Source organism: Syngnathus acus, chromosome 5 (genome assembly GCF_901709675.1).
Source record: "Syngnathus acus chromosome 5, fSynAcu1.2, whole genome shotgun sequence".
Taxonomy (NCBI): domain Eukaryota; kingdom Metazoa; phylum Chordata; class Actinopteri; order Syngnathiformes; family Syngnathidae; genus Syngnathus; species Syngnathus acus.
Window position 1 is genome coordinate 3,901,669 of NC_051091.1, and position 22,742 is coordinate 3,924,410.

Below are 22,742 nucleotides of genomic sequence, written 5' to 3' on the forward strand. Positions count from 1 at the left end.
AAATGTCTTCATTCTCGTCTGTCCACATTTGAGTGATTGTGCCGATGAAATGAACCGTTCACTTCCACTCACGCATTCTTGCCTCTCTACGCTTTTTATTTTCCCTTCACTTCCGTCTGCTTTTTTTTTCCCCCCTGCCAAGCAACCTCAGACAAACTCGGCTTGTCCTCATTCATCCTGTCTGACTGCCAGAGAGGGTGAAGTCGAGAGGCTGTTATTTTTTTCCACACTCGACAGGGGGTGGTGCAGATTCTTAAGCACTGTCCCAGTTTCCTTAAGACAAATACTACATGATTCTTGGGCTCAAGCCAGCTTCAGGAAGCTGTTGCATAAGAGCCAACACCCCCCCCTCCCTTTTTTTTTTCTCTTTCCTGGAATGTAAACTCCTCAATGATGTGGCAACTGACACTAACAAACTAGAAAGTTGTCTGATAATGTTTACAATTAAACGCAAGTATGGCAATCTCCAAAAAGAGATGTCCGTCTCTTCTAGGACGAGTACAGAATGTATAGAAAAAGTCTACACACCCCTCTTCCACTTGGCGGCTTTTTGTTATATACATACAAAACCAAGACTGATGTAAATCAGTTGATCACTTGTTACACTATTAATGTACCGTATTTTCCGGACTATAAGGCGCACCATTAATGCATCCTGTCAGATTTTTAATCCAAATCAAATCATTCTCCATTTTATCTTTTTTATTTCAATTTCAGATGCAACAAATTACTTTATAATCACAAAATAATGACCCATAGTCTTTTTGATTCATGATTTATAGTCTTCAGCGGGCCACTTATGATTGATTTCATGACACAATGCTTCGGGCCAGTTTAAATTTAGGAATTTGGTCCATATATATAAGGCGCACCGGACTATAAGGCGCACTGTCGGCTTTTGAGAAAATGTTAGGTTTTAAGGTGCGCCTTATAGTCCGGAAAATACGGTCATAACACAATTGGAAAAGAAAGAAACTGTTTTGGTAGGGAAGATAAAATAAAACTATTGATTGTTTGTTTGCGTAAGTGTGGACACCCTGTTTATAACTGCCGATTGATTCTGGGTGCCCTGTGAGTTGTGGCTGCAACCACATGGTTTCTCAGGCCCCATCCCCTCTGCCATTCAAAAAAATAATAATTACCGCTAGTTATGGCCCGCTACTAAATAACCTGAGGCCTGCTAACGATCCACTGTTCGGTGGTTGAGGACCCCTGCCCGAGATGACATATAATTCAATACACGTATCTTGTTTTGTCACGTGCATGCCTAATGTGTTGTTTGTCATGTGAAAGCTTTGTGTGATGCTCGAAGCTTACTGAAGAGAGCAATATTTTGCTGCATTTTTGAAGCGTTGCCATAAGTGACTTGCCATGTAGCACCACCACTAACTGATCATCTTCAAACCTTGACTAACATCATCCTTTTATTCCTTATCAGCTGGCACCTCCACCTGAACCCGAAGTCCCCGATGAGGTGCGTTTATGATCCATACTGGGCTGGCACCAAATTTTGGCTTCCCTTTTGAAAATCTTAACAATGTCATTTGGAGTCCCCGTACACTTTCCATACATTCATTCAGCTTTTCTCTAAATCCACAGTTTGTGTCAGTAAGCCTTGTGTGTGAAGGAATTAGATATTGTGTGTGTGTTTGTTGACTGTGTGTGTCACTAGCTTGCGGGGACGGTTTGTGTCTCCCTCACTGGCACCAGAACTTGAGCTAAAAAAATTCTAGCCATGAAGGAGTTCACAACATGACAGATTGTAGAAATGCTGACAATGGCTTTTTATTTTATTTTATTTTTTGATCGAGGGTGGGAAAATGGCTTTATGTTCTAGTTGGAATCGAGCATTCTAATCATTTCCGCAAGACGTCGGTGTGTTTGAAAATCAATTTGTACGTTGAATATGAAAGCACCCTTGCTTACCTCCTGCATGATGTAATATGCACTTAATGCTCTGCACGCACGTCAATCTAATATGCACCGTATTAACAAATACCAACCCTTTCACTTCTTTGACTGCTTTCCGCTAACTCAACTCACCCTTAAAAGGAGCTTGACCCCAACCAGCCTCAGAAGCAACTGGAGGATCAGAGGAGGGTAGGTACTTAGTTCGCTCCGCTTCAGGGCTCCATCTAACTGCTAACAAATGACTAACTTTGTGAGCCCTCAGTCACATGACCGACCACAGCATGGCACTCACTCACCTTCCTGCCACACATGTATGTGAATTATGATATCAAACTGACCCAACTTCTTGGGTCGGTCCAATTTTTAACCCAGCAGTTTTTAGGTCGCATACTCCTTGAACATGTGATACACAATTATGCTAATAATCAAACGAAGGAAATTACAATTCTGTTTCTTGTCCTGATAGGGAGAAGTATTGCGGCAGATCCTGGTCAACCGATACTATGGAAATGTCAAATCTGGGCCGAGGAGAGATAGTCACACGCCATTCAGCAATGCCCCACTTTCCACTGGTTCACAGGGGAAGCCTCTTACAGGTAGATGGATGTTTAGATGTTATGCGTTTTGGTGAAAATTACGCACCTGGAAAAAAAATGGCAATTGTGTGTTTTTTATATACAATTTGATGTTATGCATCTTCTAAGTTAAGTGGATGAGGATGTGGTAGTTTGCAGAATATATTGGAAATCTATTGTAGGGTGAAACGTCGAAACTACCTGTATTAAATAATTCACTATTTTAACAGCATTTTAGTGTAGACTTTGTCTAAAATACCCAATGAATGATTACTATCTGTTTGTCTTTTTTTGTGACTAGTTGTCAGCTCCGGGGTTGGAGGGCGAGGGGAACTGAGTTTGGCAGAGGTCCAGTGCCACCTGGATAAAGAGGGAGCTTCTGATCTGGTGATTGACCTCATCATGAATGCCACCAGTGATCGCATTTTCCAAGAAAGCATACTGCTGGCCATCGCCCTACTGGAAGGTGGAAACACGGTCATCCAGGTAAGCATCGGAGGACGAAGAGTATTTGTAAAGTAAAGCTTGAAAGTGCAAGAAGCATCAAGAACTGTAGTTGCTGTTCTTCGAGAATATGCGCTTTGCGCGCTCCGTGTAATAGTGCTCTTTTGTGTTGCATAATATGCTCGCTTCCCTCCGCGTCGTAGCATTACCTGACATTCCCCGACTGCTCAGAGTACACGAAAGCACTCACATGACTCGTGTTACATAAGCTTCTGCCTGCCCTGGCGGGATGACGCTCTGGCCTCCCAACATTTCAAATGGACTTTTAAATGGGTCACGCTTTGCAACAACCCCGGCCTGTCTGAGGCCTCGAGAGATTTCAGGAGCTCTCGGAAGCCGAGACCCTCCCGTCAGCCTCCCTGAGAGCAGATGAACTCATTTGACTTGTTGACTGTGCACTGAGGTCAGAGCACAAAGGGGCTCACTGTCCTAGACTGTAAGCCTGCCCCCGGCGCGCATTTTGCTGCTTTCGGTCGAAGGTGGCGGTGAATGTTTCAACTTTTAGATGCTATTGTTTCACGCTTGACAAGTTATGTCGGAGTGTGCAGTGAATTTGCAATACATCAACAGATGCGTCACATTTCTATTTCTTACATAACGACGGGTTGCCTCGCCTCTTTTTAGGACAGAGGGCTTCTTGTTGTCCAAAGCAGGACAAAAACATGCCTTGGAGGCACTTAATTTGCTCTTGGCTTCATGACAACTGATTTTTTGCTTTGAAAGAACAGAGAGATGGACCCAGAGACACTCTTTAGTCACAGGGTGTTTGCCGCATTTGCTCAAGCGGCATAAAAATGCGTTAAGAAGCACAAAAACAAATTAGGCCCGCCTCATTATGGCTGACCTCTTGCCCAATGTCCCAACACGTCCCTCTTGGATAATTATTTATGGCAAGTACTGTATGCTATTATACAGTACATTCAAAATTGGAGTTTCCAGTTTTGCTAGCACGATTTGAATGCAGGCCCACTGCAAATTGCAAACTCCCTCTTTAATTCTTCATGATTTCCCTCTTGCAAATTAATACATGAACATTTCAACCCGCAGTGGTGTTATTATCGTTTTAATGAATCCTGAGGTGTCGACACGCTGCACATCCAAAGTCCCATCAAAGCACTCACCAAATCATTTTTCCACTTTTCCGCACAATCCACCAACACGTGCACACGGGTTGGCGGGATATGCTCGGAAGCCGAAGGGATCAAAACAATCCGGGCAGGGTGTGTGGCCGTGAGTGTTGTTACATAACAAGAAAGCATACTGCGCCATCCTCACAACGCTGTCTTCATGACCTCAGATCCTGTCACACGAGAAAACAGGTGCCACCCTCTTACTCAATAGGCTTTTTGTGGCTCCCCTCGGGCTTCTTAGTATGATTTACCACCCGCTACGGCATTCAAGTTCACTCGCTTTGAGGAAAGCCTCAGCAAACTGAAATTCTTGTCTTCAGTGTTATTAACATACCAGCTGTCAAGTCTCATCTTTTTTTTTTTTTTTTTTGCTTATCTTTGCAGTTACTTGTCGGCTTGGGATGCTGAGAAAATTAGTGGCGTTTGTCGTTTTTTTGTCAACCAGATGTTGGGTTTGCAAGGAGCTTGTGGCATAACACACTTTATGTAACAAGGTTCTGATCTTGCCACAGGCTGTGAGATAGCAGTTCAGCTTTCTTGTCACATGCAGTCTGGTTTAAGCATGCACATACGTCTGAAGATACAATACTTTGCGTGAGGATTTATTGATTGGATCGCTTTTCCGGAAAATATTCATTGCTACTGTTGTGAGGTTCATGTAACGCGTGGGTCTTGTGAGCCAACAATCCGGGAAAGCTATTGAGTGTCCGGACAAGAAGGTCGGCTTGCGTGAGACGAATGACTCCTAATCTAATCACTTGTCTTGAAAATAACAGATTCACATAATGTGTTAAACGTTCTTCAATTCTTAGTACTTGAGATCAATCAGATGACTGCACGCTGCTTCTCGAGTATATCTGGTGTATGCATGCGAGGACTACAAAGCTTGCCACCAGTCTTACACACAGATTTGCAAAACGACACCTACGGCTTTGTACAATTGTAGCAGAAAAAAGTAGGGCAGGTTCGAGTTCAGGTTCTCCTCCCCTCACTAATCAGCTTGCGGGAGCTGATGTAACAGTGTTAGCTCTGAGGCGGCGGCATGGTGCCTTCACTGTCACCACTCAGCTGATTACTCTTCTTATGTAAGGAGGGATTGTTGAGAAGAAAATAGGACAGAACATAAAGAAAAGCAACAGCTGACATACAACGAGACGCTCCTTTGTATTGACAGCTATTCAACGGAACTTGTCCCGCCTCACCTGAAATCTGTGAATAACAAATGGCAAATGTTGGCCTTGTTGGAAAGGTTGCATAATTATTGTCCACATTGCTTACGTGGTCTGTGGTTTGGAATCACATGCACACACATGCACACACACGCACACACCAAATCCTGTTAATGTTGGCTTCTGCACGACTGTGTGCAAGCATGTGACCACGTGTGCAGCATGTGCAAGTTTGAGAGTTTTTTTTCTTCAGCGGAGATTTCATATTTCTTTAAAAACGAGAAATAGGGACTTCATCTTGATTTTGTTATTTATGTGTCAAATTGGTGACCCTTAACATGAATTAGAGCTCAAAAATAGTGAAAAGGCTGTTGAACGCAAAACCATTTTTGTTTTTTCGTGAGCAATTTATTTTGCCCACAAACACGTTTTGTTCATTTTTTCCCCACACAGCGCTCATTCTACCAGCGTTTGACAGGCGATAACAAGTCCGAGAAATTCTTCAAGGTGTTCAATGAACGCATGAAGCTGGCCCAGCAGGAAATCAAGGCCACGGTGACCGTGAACACCAGTGACTTGGGCAACAAGAAGAAAGATGAGGAGCCTCCCGACAAAGACACGCCAGCGCGCAACAAAGGTGAGCGGCCACAAAATCATAAAATAATGCGTGAATGAAAATGATTTCCCGTTTGACTGTTGTGGTTAGTTAAGGACGTGGCGCTGGTGGCTGCGGTTACAGAGGAGGTGAAGGAGCAGCTGGTGGAAGCCTCAGCTGTCACCAAGAAGGCCTTCACAACATACCGTCGTGAGGTTGAAGCTGAAGAGCACCAAGCAGCAGCCGACAGCTCCTCCCTAGCAACCGCCGATAAGGGCCAGGAGGACGGCGAGATGAGTGTCATCATCACCATCATGCAGCCCATCTTGCGCCTCATGCAACTGCTGTGTGAAAATCACAACAGAGATCTGCAGGTCTGTCAAACACACACAAGTGCAATGACATTTCACATAATTAAACTTTCAAGCCTTTTTTTTTTTTTAAATCTGCACACTCAGTTGAGTAGAAATGAAACTGTTGAAAATAGGCACCGGTTGCAGAACTTATGGCAGCTGTTTCCATGTCTGGTCGGTCTCAGTCTGGTTTCACTATGAGCTGGATGTTGTTGTTTAGCTCAAGTGAGCCACACTTCCTTCATGCATTGATTCTGCACCAAACAAAAAAAACATTTACGCCATTTTATTTCTGCAAGAATTTTAATAGCTGTATAAGCTACCTTTAAAGAATATCTGTTGCTATGACTACAGTTGCACATTGTTTCGGGATTTAAGATCCTGTAGCCATCTTGATGACAAATTGAAGAAAAGAATGGTACAATTGGTCAAAGGAAAGCTCAGAACAAAATAAACGGTGATCTCCAAGCGATGATACAGTCTGACGCTCTCATGGTTTTATTCCGTTCATCTCCTCCAGAACTTCCTACGCAATCAAAATAACAAGAACAACTACAACCTGGTTTGCGAGACACTTCAATTCCTGGACTGTATTTGCGGCAGCACCACGGGGGGTCTGGGGCTGCTCGGACTGTACATCAACGAGAAGAATGTGGGACTCATCAACCAGACAGTGGAGAGCCTCACTGAATACTGCCAAGGTCCCTGTCATGAGAACCAGGTGATCCACACCGCGTAGTTTAGTTTGGACTCCTTTTCATTTTCCTAAGAGTGCTTTCAAGGGAGGACAAAGTGAGAAGTTATTTGTTAATCGAAACGGAAGTGAGAACAACCAATAATACCAACCGTAATGTTTACGACTAGTGACATGCCCAAATAAACAAGGCAGCACAAAGACGGCCTTCAGCAAATTTGACCTGCAGTCAAGAAATGTCAGCCTCCTCCTCAGCACATGACCGGGGTGTGTGATCTCCAAATTGACATGCCTATCAGTCATGAAAGAAAGTGCCCTCGAGTGCTGCTTAAGCTGTCTTCAGCTATATTTTTACACAGCAGATCCACAGGCATGTGCTTCTTTTTTTTCCCCGAGCTAGATGTGATTCGCCAATTTCCTAATCTTGTCAATGCACACTCGGATGAGAGGCAGGAATCTCCCTAAATATTGTTCTTACATTTTCTCAAGACTTCTGCATGCATGATCCCCGAATAATTATGCTATGAAATAGCAAAGCTCATATGTGGGGGAAAAGCCCAAAATAATTGGTTGTTCCACATGTGAACTGATACATTTCAATTTTAACTGAGTTGATGCACGTATCTCTCCTCGTTTGTCCTGTAGAACTGCATCGCGACGCACGAATGCAATGGCATTGACATTATCATAGCGCTTATCCTCAATGACATCAATCCACTTGGCAAGAAGAGGATGGACTTGGTGTTGGAACTGAAAGTAAGTCATGGTTCATTTCATTGTCTTATTTTTCAGCCCATCCAGCCACTCCAGTGATTTTCGATTGACTCTTGGTGTATATTGCTGAAATTCACGAGAATAAAACTGCCGTACTTTGGATATCAGGTACTTTTCCATGCAATGTCCCCCCCACAGAATAACGCCTCCAAGCTTCTTCTTGCCATTATGGAGAGTCGTCACGATAGCGAGAATGCCGAAAGGATCCTGTACAACATGAGGCCTAAAGAGCTGGTACGTGGTTCAGTCCATCCGAATTCTCTGGATTTCTTCTGACATGATGTCTGTGCAGGTTGAAGTGATCAAGAAGGCCTACATGCAGGGGGAGATAGAGGTGGAGGAGCCTCAGGAGGGTGAAGACGGAGAAGAAGAACACTCTGCTTCTCCGCGAAATGTCGGCCACAATATCTATATCTTGGCACATCAAGTAAGAGCACATGTGTGTGAGGACACACACGCAAAAATACCTTCAGGCATTGGACCGTTTCTAACCGTTTAAGGATCGTCTTTGATTTGAAAAGCTGAATCACGATCTCCAGAGATGTTTTGTTTGTCATTGAAGTTGGCCCGACATAACAAGGAACTGCAAGGCATGTTGAAACCAGGAGGGACGTACGGAGAAGGTGACGAGGCGCTGGAGTTTTACGCAAAGCACACAGCTCAGATTGAGGTCTGTCGCCCGTGTTTTCGCATCTTCTGGATCGGGAATGTTTCATGCTGTTGTGCTTCCGTTCAGATTGTCCGTTTGGACCGAACCATGGAGCAAATCGTTTTTCCCGTGCCCAACATCTGCGAGTTTCTCACTCAAGAGTCCAAACTCCGTGTGTACTACACCACGGAGCGCGACGAGCAAGGCAGCAAGATAAATGACTTCTTCTTGCGCTCCGAGGATCTTTTTAATGAGATGAATTGGCAGAAGAAGCTGCGAGGTACTCAAGAGGCGACTGGTAACGCCAACACCGTTCCCTGTGCGTCTTCCTCTTTATTCCTTCTAGTTCCACTTTCATATGACTTCTTCTCATATCTCTCCGGGCATTGATGAAAACACAAATATTGACATTGAGTTAGCCGTTAAAGTTTTAGCGTCGTGTCTAATATGGTGGCAATTTGGAAAGCACCACATCCAACCACTGTTTGTTAATTGTGAGATAATGTTTTACTTCTGCACGTTACCTTTAGTGATTTTTACAATTTGTTGAAAAAAAAAATCGCTTTTTTAATATAAAATATTCATTTTTAACCTTGAACCCAATTAGGATAACAGCAATGTGGCCTCCCGGAGAGATATCAGTAGACACACCTTGCAAAACATGTTGGGCAAAACAAGATTTTTATTGAGTTTGAGATTTTGATAAGGGCTCAAAGTTGCTACTTTGTTCATGTTTGGATTTTGGCCTTGAGACACAAAAGGGCGTGGTCACCTTTGTGGCTGATACAATACAATACAATATATTTTTATTTATATTGCGCTATTGCCGTAACAACGCGCTTTTCTCCTCATAACATAATTTTGTCTTATAGGACCAATATTAATATAACTGTGGTAATATCACCAAATATATGAGTAACTCTTTGTACCACTTTGTTACTGTTAAATATAATATGTTACTTTTGTTGACCCTCCGAATGATGTCATCAGTATATGAACCGAGGAGCGCCTTTTGTTACTCTTTAGTTCCATGCATGTGTTGCGGCTTGTCCCATGACTGCGCACAAAGCATGATCATTTCTTTGCTATCGTGGGAAGAGTACTACCTTCCTCCTACCAAAATGGAGAAGCACAAAAGGAGAGTGAATATTTCCATTGATGCTCAGCCCTTGTCATGAATGACATCATTTGCTAAATTTCAGAAATCCCCCACCTCCAGTTCCTCTATTTTCATTAGCGGGGGGGGGGGGTTGTTTTTGGGTCTCATTGGCATGCTCTCCTGACTACAGTCTTAAGTCTGCAGTCTGTAATTCAGTAATTAAAAAAATAAATAATAATGTTCTTGATCCGTATCAATCATTTCAGCCCAGCCCATCCTCTACTGGTGCTCCAGGAACATGTCTTTCTGGAGCAGCATCTCTTTCAACCTGGCTGTTCTCATGAACCTGCTGGTGGCCTTCTTCTACCCTCTGGAGGGCTTTCGTGAAGGTTGGCGAGCTCAGACTACAAATGCATTTGGGTTAAATTGTTTAAAATTAGCAGACACAACCTTCCTGCTGTTTTGCTTCTATCCTCATGTTATAATGTCGGTAACAAAAACATGAAAATAGGTGGATTTAAAGAAAAAGCTATTAGGTTCTGCATCAGATGTCAAAATACAAACGCAAAAAGATGTAGAAATATTTTAAATAAAAAATAGAAGAATTGGCATCACTTTTCCAACATTTTTGTAGATTTTCCAAAATAACGTTTAGATATCTACAAGCGGTTGTTTTTGTCTTTGTGCTGGTGGAGTTTATGTGTTTGGTCATGGTTCTTCCCCAAAGTTTACATTTCCTGCTATGGTCAACACAGACTCAGCCAAGTGAAAATACTTTTCCGTCGAAGCCAGAGTGGCCTCCTTCAAGCAGAATATTACAAAACTCCCCTTTTGCTCTCTTAATAGTATAATAACCGAGGGCATGTGCGAACCCGTGGCCATTAAAGCTTCTATTGTTCCCGAGCGGAGAGAAGACTCGCATTGTGATACTCGTGAACTTCCAATTGTTCAGATGTGGGGTTGAACGGCGAGATCCCCTTTGTTGCAACTTTCTCAGAGAATTCGAGGTTGTCGGAGTAGCTTTAGAAACGTCATACGGCTTGTCGTGTCAAAGGTCCTGAAAGCTTTTGCTGATTATCGCACTTCAACCATCTAAAGTAGTTTCATTTAAGTTCCTCCTCGGATTGTTTTTGGAGAAGAAATGAAAGGTCTCAGAATGTGTGTGACGTCCAACCTTCTCTGTCTGCCTTTGCTGCCAACTCAGTCCTACAATGCAGCACGCCGCGTCCATCCCCGGTGAATTCAGCTTGAGCCAAGTATATTTTTAGCCAGCCAGGTTATGTAACAAGTTTGCATCGTTTGGATCTGAGCACAGAGGCGAGAAGGAAACTCCCAATGGCAATTTATGTCACCTGGAGTCGATACGAATCTTTTGTTACCATGGCACTGAGCATGTACTCATGAGTACACTGGGTGATTGTTTTTCTTTTTTTTTGGGGGGGGGGTATGTCTTAGCTGTAAAATACTCAAGAGATTCTCAAAATACCACCAAAATGATTCCCAACCTTTAAGTACAGGCATGTCCAATTTCACGCTAGACTTTAACCCATGATCCTTTTCGAATAACAGAAAATTGTCTCCTGTCAAAAAAAATGTCTCATGATATATGAATGAGTGTAAAGTGTGACCGTTATCTATGGTCATCCTCAGGAACCCTGGAACCTCATCTATCTGCCTTGCTGTGGCTGGCCATGCTGGTTTCTCTCGCCATTGTCATTGTTCTGCCTCAGCCACACGGTATCCGGGCACTCATCGCCTCGACTATCTTGCGGCTCATCTTTTCGGTCGGCCTTGAGCCCACCTTACTTCTACTGGGTGGCTTTAATGTAAGCATGAAACTGTTTTCCATCCAATAATATCTGGACTAAAATCTAAACAATGTCACATTGCGCAATCGTTACCTTTGTGTGTCTTTGCAATTGCTGTCATTGTGACTACGTGTTGTGTTGTCAGTTATGTAACAAAGTCATCTTCCTGATGAGCTTTGTTGGCAACCGTGGTACATTCACACGAGGCTACCGAGCCATGATCACCGATGTGGAGTTCCTGTACCACCTGCTGTACCTGATTATCTGCACCCTGGGGGTCTTTGTCCATGTCTTCTTTTATAGCCTGCTAGTGGGTGAACACACGCACAAACATGCTACCATACCTGACTACTCCACGCATCAAAAACAATGTGTTTTGTTTTCAGCTATTTGATCTTATTTATCGAGAAGAGACCTTGCTGAATGTTATCAAGAGTGTGACCCGCAACGGCCGCTCCATTGTGCTAACAGCGGTGCTGGCGCTGATTCTTGTCTACCTCTTCTCTATTGTGGGTTACATTGTCTTCAAAGACGATTTCATTTTAGCTGTCGACAGGATACCCAACAAATCCCTGGGTATGTTCAACATGGACTTCTCAATGGTTTTAATAACATTTTACTATTTATTGTCTAGATTTCGGTTTTATCATTACATTACAATATATTGTGGTTGTTTCTGTGTCTCATCCAATTCATTATTTAATTAACATCTAATTGTTTATATCATCAGTTGTCGTCACCAGTACATTTCCGTGATAGGTCTAACAAAAAAGAAAAAAAAAAAAATCTTTTGGAGCTAATTCTATAGACGCTCCCAGAGCTTAGGATCTGCTGAGGTCACACATGACAGTCTGATTTTTGTCTGGATTTTTGTATGACCTTAACCAAAAAACAAGCTTAGGGGTATTTAACAGAAGGGGTTGCGTTTGGCATAAAATTTGAAGTTACCCATTGGTAAAACTATTGTATGAATCCTTTGCCTTCCAGAACTTGGAGCCAGTATTATGGGACAGTTCTTCTCAGGTGGTATGTGCCAAAAAGAAAATGGAGAAAACTGTTCTGCAGAAGCTCGTAAGTAGTGATCAAGGTCTTCAGCTTGTTTTGTGCATGTACGTAATTGTTGCCGGGTGAATTGGCAAGGCTCCTTGTTGTCTCGGGGGAATAAGCTTCAAACCTTAAATCGGGGCACGGGGTTTACAGGTCAGGGGTGGATGACCTTTAGGCACAAGCAAGTCAATGGCTCCACTCAGCGATGGCGCGAGCTTCCATTGGGAGAGCGGCATGCATGCTACTTTCAAATTCTTGTATTAACCTCAAATCACTTTTTGTGAATCACGGGTGTCTGCTGACGTAGTTTTGGTGAATTCTCAAAAGCATTGCGTGTGTGTGTGTTTTTGTCGGTAGCTTCTCATGCCATCCAACCATCTGCAGTGGTGATAGAGGACAAAGAAAGAGCATGTGACTCCTTACTCATGTGCATTGTCACAGTCTTGAGCCACGGCCTTCGGAGCGGGGGAGGTGTCGGGGATGTACTGCGCAAGCCGTCCAAAGAGGTGCACAACGGAAATTGCGTCGTCCAAAAAATTCAATTGTCTTTTTTTTTTTTAATGACAATTCCTTTAAATAAATCGTGATCATCGTCGGTTCTCTTCCCAAATGATTTATTTCCATTGAGCATGACCCAATGTACAATTGGGTGCAAAATGTATGTACAATAAAGCAAAAGTTTTTTTTCTCTTGGGTTTACCAGGAGCCGCTCTTTGCAGCCAGGGTGATCTATGATCTGCTGTTCTTCTTCATGGTTATTATCATCGTTCTGAACCTCATCTTTGGTGTCATCATTGATACGTTTGCGGACCTGAGGAGTGAGAAGCAAAAGAAAGAGGAAATCCTGAAGACGACATGTTTTATCTGCGGTGGGTCGTCGTGGGCGGGCCTCGCCCCGTGTTGCGGCGTGTAATTTCAAAAATGTCGGGAAAAGTCTACGAGGACTTCTGAACTTGATTAGATTTTTATAAAATAGACTTTAAATAGCAAGTGTGTGCAGACTTTGAGGCAAAAGTGGCACTCAACCACGCAAAATTAAGCAATAGCAGTTTTGAGATTCTTTTTTGGATCTCTTTTTTTTTTTTTTTAAATATCACAAAACCTGCCCTTTGAACAGAGCTTGCAGACATTTAATATCCACTCTCTGTCCGCTCCAACCACTTGTCGCTTTTCAAATGTTTCCGATCCGATTACTGTCGGAGCAGAAGTAGCTTTAGCCGTGTCGTTGAGGTGTCGTGCCGCGCCATAACCCCACACGCAGACGGCAGAGCTGATGCAGCGTGGCAAGCGTTTAGAAATGGGCTGCGTTTCTGGGTAGTGTAAACAAGCAAACGCCTCCGCTTCCCAGAATGACTGCTGAGTCACTTCGGGTGCTGCTGGGGAGGAGGTGGAGTCTGTTTTTAAGGGTATTTTTTATTTGTTCATTTCTCTTCCATCACTAATTGTTGACTTTGTAAGGTGACTGCTTGCCATTTGAAAAGGCCAATAAACAAGTTATTTTTATTTACACAACAAACCAACCTTTGTAGCCATTTTCCACGAGCATAATTCCGCCATGTTGGGAGCATGTTGTTTAGGTTCATCTACCGTATGTGTGTCCTTTCTGGTTTCAGGTCTGGAGAGAGATAAATTTGACAATAAGACGGTCACCTTTGAGGAGCACATCAAAGTTGAACACAACATGTGGCACTACCTCTTCTTCATCGTCCTGGTGAAGGTCAAAGACTCCACTGAGTACACTGGCCCTGAGAGCTACGTGGCTGAAATGATCAGGGTAAGCTTGAACCATTTGAAATTGAGTCATCTGCAGCAGTTTTCTTTTCCCACACAGTATTTGTCTTGATGCTTCTGAAGCAAGAGTAGCAAATCAGCATTACGTAATCCCTTCCCCTTGAATTCTTCTCAAGTATTATTGCATGACTCGGCTTTGTGAACCGTCTGTGTCCGGCATACAATGTTTAATCCCGCTCGGCAGCTGGGCAACACGCGCGCGCACGCGTCCGTAACAAAAGAGTTAGTGACTGCGATTTGAACGATAAACATGTTTCGCTCAAACATCCATACTCCCACCCTGCTGACGATCCGACTCTCAAGTTCGGCCTCCTACTTTGTTTCATTTTATTCGGCGATGAAATAGACACCTCGGGAGAGAAGGTGGCGGCAAACAGACTCCTCCGATAATGACTTTGATTGACGTCACTCGTGGAGGAGTCAGGGATGAAGTGTCACGTATACAACATGACACGATGACTCGTAATCACTCATTGCCCTTTATTGCGTATGTGAAACCTGACATCTAATCTCAGTGCAGTAAATCAACAAATGCAAAGCTTTTGCTCTTGCCCTAAATTCTGAGATATTTTGGCACATTTTAGACAAATAGAGCAGCTGTTCATGTTTTTTTCTTGCCAGTTTAACCACAGAAGAACATGTTTCTGTATCACGGGGGCTTCCAAAAGAAGACAGGACTTGTGTATTACCAGCAAATTTTTACCGTAGTCTGAAGTCACATCTGCAGTATTCAAGACTTTTCTTCTGCAAGCTACAATTGTATACATAATCGCCTACAATTTCCCACAATCTCACTGATTTGTCAAGTAAATTTGGTCATTTACTTTTTTTTGAAGAATATGCGCAGAACTGAAAGTGGGACACGTATTGCAATATAAAAAAAAAAATAATAATTTAAATACTGGATCCAAAGCGTAACATTCAAAACCAATATTTACACCGTTTGTATAATGAGGGGAGCTCTCAGCTGCTCTGCGTGTCAACACCTTTGCAACCACCCAGGCTTCGTTTACGTCCTGGAAGTGGAGCCTGCGCATGCCATGTCGCTCGGCCTTTCACAATGAGTGTATGCTACTCCTTATCTTAGTTCTGTGTTTTTCCCCTTCTCCACCGCTTTGTGGTGTGAGTACGCACGCGCACGCGCACGCACACAACACACACAGTTGTGCTCATAATAATAGCAGTCTAACGTCACTAAATTGATCAGTCACAGTTTTTGCTGTATTTTATATTTCTATAGATCAAAACATTTTGTAGTTTAATTGGTCCTCAACCGTTCTCAATGGCAGGTTCCTTTTGTGCATTAGTTGTAATCGATGGCCTTGTGGCAGTGATGGGGGGGGGTTTATGGGAAAAACGCGTTGAAGGGTCAAACCCAGTGACCCTTTCATATGACTCGTGGCTAATTTGGAGATCGGTTCAGACGGCATGCATTTAGAACGGCACGTGGTGGTCAAGTCAGTCACAGAGGTCGAAAAGAAGCATGAAGGAATTCACCCAAACTGCCCTTTTGACCGTGCTGGCTTAAGTAGTCTAGTAAACGGATCATCAACCTTTGTGACAGTCAAAGCCACTTCTTGGCAACCGAAAATATCATATTTGCAAATTGCATGCATGGCTGATCTTACCTGGCTAATTTTTGTATGCTAGGAGCACAACTTGGACTGGTTCCCCCGGATGCGGGCCATGTCATTGGTCAGCAGCGACGCAGATGGGGAACAGAATGAAATTCGAAGCCTCCAAGAAAAGCTGGAGTCCACCATGAAACTGGTGTCCAACCTCTCTGGCCAGCTGACCGAGCTCAAAGAACAGGTTGGTTACATCTAGATACAATCAGTTTACACAATTAAATCTTCAAGTTTGAACAGTAAATGTCCATTTAAATGAAGGATGATTAAAAAGAAACACTCGTGAGTCACAGGGTTATGTTTGTTTTTACAACACAGTATTGCTTACTTGTGCTCTGTGGAATTTTTTTATTTTTTTATTTAATAAATATTTTTGAAGCCATTTCAATGGGTTCATGCGTGCTGTAGCATTGCACAATTTTTTTGCAATCCTCTTTTTCTAGTAAACAGAATTGTACAACGGCTTTACCCTTAAAATGAGAAGTGAATGTCACCGAGACTTTTTGACCCAGACAGGAGGAAATGATGGGCTTGTTGAACACGTGGCATGTAGAGAGTGCTTTTAATTTAAAAAAAAAAATATTAGAATTCCTTGGCTCACAATCACAGTGGTTTCATTAGTTAAATTCACCGACAATCCGTTTGTACAGTATCAGAATGTCTAATTTGGCCGTGTTTATTTTCTTAAACGAGAACAAATGATTCCAAATGCTCATGACCACAAAACAGGGTCAATGTGAATCCCAAACGCCAAAGAAACAAAGTTAGTAAATCACTGCCAAAATGTTGGGCCTTTGTGTCAAGGTGCAAATCACCAACTACAAAGTTGACTCTGAACAGAAAGTGTGCGTTATGACTCTCAATAGCTGATGATTTACATGAGTCGTTTTCAGAATTGGTTTTGCATATTACGCAGCTTCCGTCTGCCCTTCTCCTATGCGTCCACATTGTCCTTTTTTTTAGATGACCGAACAAAGGAAGCAAAAGCAGCGGATTGGCCTGCTGGGCCACCCGCAGCACATGAACGTAAACCCGCAACAGCCCGCATAGGCCCGAGAGACGGCGCCTGAAGCACCTCAGCATCAGCCTTATGTCCGGACACGGAAGCCCTTACTCTACCGACCAGTGTGAGTGCAGTCAATCGGAATTCGGTAATTTAGTTGCAGTCTTAATGTGGAGTGGAGCTCTCTCTACTGTGTGCAGATCTCACTCCGAACACTGACACTCACCCACCCAGCTCACAAAAAGTGTTTGTGCCAAATGTTTTCGATGTAATATTACACTGGGTTTATCCATGCGTGTCACTTGCAAATTGGGGAAGGTTCAGTTTCATTCCCCTCCATTTTAAATCAGGTTTCTATTTTAGGTCAAACAAGCAGTATTACTTGTTTTTTGTATTTTGTGCAATATATAAGATTAAATATAGAACCTCATGTGGATGTGAGTTCCACAAAACATTGTATTTTACAGTTGACCTGTATTCTGTGTTTAAGTCTCGCTGGATAAAATAGGGACTTGATTTCGATTTTACGTACGTGACTGTTGCGATTATGCTGTATTTAATAAGTTAACTGCCTGTTTTTTTTTTTTGTAATTCTGTATTTATTTAAATTAAGTGTACCGCACTTAATAAGAATGTATTGCAAAATCATGCCGTGTTTTCCTTCATCGGTTTAAATCCAAACGCCATTCTCATTCATATCAATCTACGGTATTAGAAAGATTTACTTGTCAAGTAACCCTGCTTCAGTTTACGGAACAGAATCACATCTCATTTGCGGAAAACGTACTCGCTTTGTGACTGTTCTTGTTCGCAAATTATTTCTGCTTGCACTTTAATTTTAATAAAGAAATAAGCAGTACAGACTGGGTGGGTGGATGGATGGATGGATTTTTTTTTACTGTATGTATGAATAGTTTAAGTTTATTGCTTGCCCTTGACTTTGTATAGCCAAACTGATTGATTGAGAATACTAATTGTTAATTTAGCATTGTAAGAAATAACTAAAGATCAGGGCAATGCCATGTTGTATATTTAGGTAGAAATATCTATTAAAATGGATGTATTTATCCTTTACGTTTCCTCTCTGCTGTTTAGTTTATATATATATAGTATTTTTTTTTTTCTTTTTTTAATCTGCTCACACGATCATACGATAGTCTTGCCACAATGACTCGTTTTGTGTTATGTACCATATCAGAAAAAAAAAGTTTTATTTTTGTCAAGAGGTACCAGGTCAAAAATGAAATAATTTAGCTATTGCTTATGAATAAAACTATAGCGGCGTTTTTGTCAAACGGCAAACGGAGCTTGTCTTGTAACGTCACAGCCCGGGGTATCAACATGTTTTTAATCGCTTGCAGTTTGGATGCAACGTGACACGGAACAAGCAGGTCCGGTTTTGGAAACATGACAGCACGTTTCAACCACGTCGCAAAGTCTAGCACCCGGCCAAACCCTCACACAACCACTTGGAAGCGCGCCATGATTGACAAAATAACACGTGCTGTTTCATGCTGTACTTTGAAATCAACCCCACCCACTCTCCAAAATAAAAAATAGTATAGTTTTGATACCATTTGAAATTGTTTCATCATACCCCAACCCAACAACGAAGAAAAATGATGCATTCCTCCTCAAATAGAGAGCACTTGAAAAATTAATAAAAATGTTAATATAGGCTACAGCGACATTTTGTACAATAGCAGCTATTAATAGTTAATAATAGACGTAGTTACATTACTGTAATCATTAAAAAAAAGGATCCGGTGTATAGCAACGTTATGTAACCTCTGCGACACACAGCACGAGTCAGTGTCGTGTCAAAACACTTGTCACGCCCACTATAAATTTTATTTGATTTTTTTAGTCAAATGAAACGTTAGTATTTTACGCGCTGTGTGAGTTTTCCGTCTGCTGCTTGTGTCTTTGATAATAAAGGGGGGAGTGAGGGGGGCGAAGGACAAAAGCTTGCACACTGTGTCCAGAGAGTCGGAGCGTGGTGGTACACGGGACTCGGCTCCCGTGGGACGCGATAGGCCTACTCCAGTAATAGGCTGTACTTAGCCTGCGCGTGCGTGCGTGCATGCGTGCACAGGCAGGAAGCAGCGACGCAGGCAGGCAGGCAGGCAGGGAGGGAGGGAGCAGGGGGTGGATGAGGGGGAGAGCCCTTGAAAGCGCCGTCCAACACGTGAGGCTCATGTGATGGACTTCACAGTTGCACAGTGTGTTTGGAGACGAGGGACGTGCCAGGAGTCACAGGACTTGTTCCACACGTAGGCATCGAGCCACACGCCCGCCCATTCCTCAGTCGGACCAAGCAAACCAGCCTTGGTCAGTCGTAACGGCGCTCCAGTGCGCACACCCAGAAGGAGACGAACGCGCGTCCCCCCAAGAGACGCACGAGATATTACGGAATTTTGGGGATATTTTTTTCCCACCTCGGATTAGTTTCTGTTTGTTGTATGCTTTTAGTAATTTGACGTTTTGCATTTGAGCGACATGGAAGGAATTACGAGGGCGCAACCGCCACACTTTGTGCCCAAATCTCCATCCCTGGATATCGCTGACATGCAGGGGTAAGGATTATATAACAAATGTTTATTTTGACCACATTTTAAATTTTGGCCATAAATGTAATTAACTTTTCTGCCTAAAGGATGGATTATCCAATGTACGTGTACAAGTCAAGAAGGGGACTAAAACGCGGCGATGAGAGCAGGGTAATGTCACGTCCCGAGACTTTTTTTTTAAAATTTCTTTAATAAAAACTCACAAGAATTTTGTCACTTCTATCCGCAGGAGACCTACAAGTTGCCACATCGACTAATCGAAAAGAAAAGACGAGACAGAATCAACGAATGCATTGCTCAGCTCAAAGATTTGCTGCCGGAGCACCTTAAGCTTACAGTGAGTTTTGTTTGACTTTGTTGCATGTCTCGAATCCGTGAAAAACACACACCTTCTGGTTTCTTAGAGGTCATGAAAAAGCACATTAAAATAGATTTTTTTTCTAAGTACAACTAAATGCATCGTTTATTTTTGTCTAGGCTTTTTAAAATAAAAACGACATGATTTATCTCTCTATATTGTTGTATAATGTTACTTGAATTCTGTCAGGCGTCATGTACAGTAGAAGTCAATTGCATTGGATGACTATGCGGGTGTTGGCGGTTTAGCTTCAGTTTGGCTGCAGACTGTGTTACATAAGAAAGATCAACATTCTTATCGAAGGTCTTCCTGTATTTAGACGCTGGGTCATTTGGAGAAAGCGGTGGTGCTGGAACTCACTCTGAAGCACGTGAACGCCTTGAACACCCTGCTGGAGCAACAGCAACAGAAGATCATAGAGCTGCAAAAAGACCTGCGAATAAGTACGTTTGACAATTACACACATACTATAGTGAAGTGAACCCTTATTGATGCAGCTGATACATTCCAGAACCCGCAGTAGTAAAATGATGTAATATAGAGAAACGATAAGTAAAAAAAAAAACAGCACTTCCACACAATTAAAATATGTTGACTGGATGTCTGTATAATGGATGTAGAATGACAGATTGATGGATACAATATTTGCATGGAAAATTAAACTTCAAATCGTGTGTGAAGCATGAGAGTAACGTTGTTGCCTCCAACATTGGTCCAGGTGACCATGGCGGTGACGACCCAGAGGTCAGCGAGCAGATGTTCCGTTCGGGTTTCCACCTATGCGCAAAAGAGGTCCTCCACTATCTGGCTCGCCGAGACAACAGTCAGGACCTGATGCCATCCCATGTCATCAGCCACATCCACAAAGTCGCCTCGGAGGTCCTACAACATCAGAGCGACGAGCGCGTCTTTCAGAGTTCGGAGAAACTGAAGAAACCCGCAGAGCAGCCCTCCGGTGCCACCGAGGGCCCGTCCAAGAACTGCGTTCCCGTCATTCAAAGGACTTACCTGGGCGGGTTGGGCGAGCAGAGCGGCAGCGACACAGACACTGACAGCGGCTACGGGGGCGAGCATGACAAACGTGTCCCGAAAAGCCGGTGGTCGGACAGCCACAGAAAGGAGGGGGAGCTCAAGCGCAGCCCGTCCGAGCACAGGCCTGATGACGTCGAGCACGAGGGCGGCGAGCCTCGGGCAAAGAAGTTGCGCTCTGACTCCTCTGAGGACGAAAGCCTTTCCGGTCCTCCGGCAGGCGGCCTCATGGCTTTCACGCCCAACCAGCACCCGCTCTGCCTCCCTTTCTATTTCATTCCGCCCGCAGCCGCGGCGGCCTACCTGCCCATGCTGGAGAAGTGTTGGTATCCCGGCGGCATGCCAGTCATGTACCCAGGCATGAGCGCCTCTGCTGCCAGCTTAGCCCCAGAGACGCTCTCCCCACCTCGAGTCATGTCCCAAGGGTCTCCGGTTCCACGCCAAAGCCCCACGGACTCCCCTGTACTCCACAAAGCTTTAAAACAAGTCTCGGCGTTAAACTTGGAAACCGTAGAGTAAGCAACTTTGGCGCCCACCCGTTGCATGACTCTGAAACACTGTGAATCCGCAAGAATGACTGTGCACGAGTTTAGCAGAGACCTTTGCTGCACTCTGCTGAATATCAGAGATTCATCCGGAATGTAAGGGACAGAAGATCCCACCCCACAACAGCTAGATACAGAAGGCTATATATGTTTAGAACTGTCTATTTGCACACACACACACACACACACACACACACACACACACACACACACCAGTCTACGATGAATGTAAAGATTAAACAAAAGGCCCTTGTTCTTTTAGTAGATGCTGCTTGGACTCATTCGATCTGCTGAAGATCCAGGAATAACAGACCTACTTTTTTTTTTTTAAACAAAATTCCTTTTCACGTTGACCACAATATATCACTCATCCTCCGGCTGTGTGGGGAGATCAACTCATGAGTGTTTGTAAAGAATTCAGGGCGTTGTCACTGTTTGAGGTGTGTCACTCATGATGCGTTGATGTGAGCATACTTGCTTTTATGATTTCCTCGTGACATCTGATTGATGCGCGCATCTAAATTGGTCTCCCATGAAGTCGTGTCCTTTTTTGTTCATGCAACCGTCTACATTTTTATTTTTGATACGTGACCCAATGAGTGTATTTGCGTCGCCACCCGAGGAGGGATTCTGGTAGTCATGTGCCGTATGCCAAGCGTGTAGATACGTCGTTGTTGTTTTCAACCCAACTTGTGTCGTCTGTCAAATTCCAGATCAAACCAAGCCTGATCTCCATTCATGGTGTTGCCTTTGACGCATTTTGTCCAGACACACTGATTGATTTGTTTGCTTTAAAATGTCGTGTCTGTGGCAAAAAGAGTGAATGTAAAGTTGAGACAAAGTCGTTTTCTATAGAAAGAGGTACTTGGAATTTTTATTTTGAAATGTAACAGGATTGTTGGTAAGATTTTTGTAAAATATTATTGATATATATTAAAGTGATAATAAAGCTTTTTTTCCAACCCTGTGGAATCCACTGCCTTTTTTTTTCATGCGTGTTGCAGCCAGCCATTCTGACAGCTCTCCATAACAACACATGCTTACATAAGACTTACATAACTCATAAAGTAGTCAAGCGGCTGTAAATCAGTAGCATGTCTTAGATTACAAACTGTAGACTTATCAAATTCTCAAAGATGTCAAAGTGTGCTATGTTAAGGGTCTTGCACTCATGGTTCAGTCTTATATTTTATTTCAGCCTTAAGGTTAACATAATGTAACATTTACTGAAAGAAAATGGTACTGCAATCCATACTACCGGTTAAGAACACCAAATAACTTCATGTTTTATGGCATTGTTATATTTATATATCACCTACATATCACATACATGCTGAATTAAAAAAAATACGGGAAGGCCAACTAGAGTTTATTTGTTGCAGTTCTTTTGCAGCAATAATGTGGCATACGTTGAAAGTTTCAGACACGTGTGTGTATCCTTGTTGTAACACTTATCCTGTTTTGTTAATTGGACGACACATCAATAACAAAATTCAGCGTTTGTCTCCAC

At 43.1% G+C, this 22,742-nt stretch overlaps 2 protein-coding genes across 9 annotated transcripts in view; both read left to right on the forward strand.

Moving 5' to 3' along the window:
* The window catches only part of itpr1b (inositol 1,4,5-trisphosphate receptor, type 1b), a 32,448-nt gene extending 14,644 nt beyond the window's left edge, over positions 1–17,804 (forward strand). For 2 of the 8 annotated variants that reach the window (XM_037251734.1, XM_037251735.1), the window contains 22 exons: positions 1,439–1,474; positions 2,053–2,100; positions 2,378–2,507; positions 2,788–2,972; positions 5,743–5,926; positions 5,996–6,258; positions 6,758–6,958; positions 7,577–7,687; positions 7,844–7,939; positions 7,998–8,132; positions 8,268–8,375; positions 8,442–8,673; positions 9,720–9,842; positions 11,104–11,279; positions 11,407–11,571; positions 11,648–11,837; positions 12,249–12,332; positions 12,666–12,814; positions 13,012–13,177; positions 13,922–14,082; positions 15,750–15,911; positions 16,691–17,804. In XM_037251734.1, the coding sequence (XP_037107629.1) occupies positions 1,439–1,474; positions 2,053–2,100; positions 2,378–2,507; positions 2,788–2,972; positions 5,743–5,926; positions 5,996–6,258; positions 6,758–6,958; positions 7,577–7,687; positions 7,844–7,939; positions 7,998–8,132; positions 8,268–8,375; positions 8,442–8,673; positions 9,720–9,842; positions 11,104–11,279; positions 11,407–11,571; positions 11,648–11,837; positions 12,249–12,332; positions 12,666–12,814; positions 13,012–13,177; positions 13,922–14,082; positions 15,750–15,911; positions 16,691–16,777 (3,192 nt within the window). In that variant the 3' untranslated portion in view covers positions 16,778–17,804. The remainder of the gene's footprint in view (positions 1–1,438; positions 1,475–2,052; positions 2,101–2,377; positions 2,508–2,787; positions 2,973–5,742; positions 5,927–5,995; positions 6,259–6,757; positions 6,959–7,576; positions 7,688–7,843; positions 7,940–7,997; positions 8,133–8,267; positions 8,376–8,441; positions 8,674–9,719; positions 9,843–11,103; positions 11,280–11,406; positions 11,572–11,647; positions 11,838–12,248; positions 12,333–12,665; positions 12,815–13,011; positions 13,178–13,921; positions 14,083–15,749; positions 15,912–16,690) is intronic. The other 6 variants (XM_037251737.1, XM_037251739.1, XM_037251736.1 and 3 more) reach the window with 5 other exon arrangements.
* Positions 17,805–18,886: 1,082 nt separating this feature from the next.
* Positions 18,887–22,195, forward strand: bhlhe40 (basic helix-loop-helix family, member e40). The gene is made up of 5 exons (XM_037252011.1): positions 18,887–19,306; positions 19,387–19,450; positions 19,530–19,637; positions 19,978–20,101; positions 20,377–22,195. Exons 1-5 carry the CDS (start codon positions 19,230–19,232, stop codon positions 21,204–21,206), a joined length of 1,203 nt encoding a protein of 400 aa, XP_037107906.1. The 5' UTR covers positions 18,887–19,229; the 3' UTR covers positions 21,207–22,195.
* The last annotated feature ends 547 nt before the right edge of the window (positions 22,196–22,742 follow it).

What these genes read in the sequence shown, in the direction of transcription:
- bhlhe40 (XM_037252011.1), top strand. Translation starts at nt 19,230, where the DNA reads ATGGAAGGAATTACGAGGGCGCAACCGCCACACTTTGTGCCCAAATCT. An exon ending in AACGCGGCGATGAGAGCAGG is followed by an intron (nt 19,451 to 19,529) that starts GTAATGTCACGT and finishes TTCTATCCGCAG; the next exon opens with GAGACCTACAAGTTGCCACA. An exon ending in GCAAAAAGACCTGCGAATAA is followed by an intron (nt 20,102 to 20,376) that starts GTACGTTTGACA and finishes ACATTGGTCCAG; the next exon opens with GTGACCATGGCGGTGACGAC.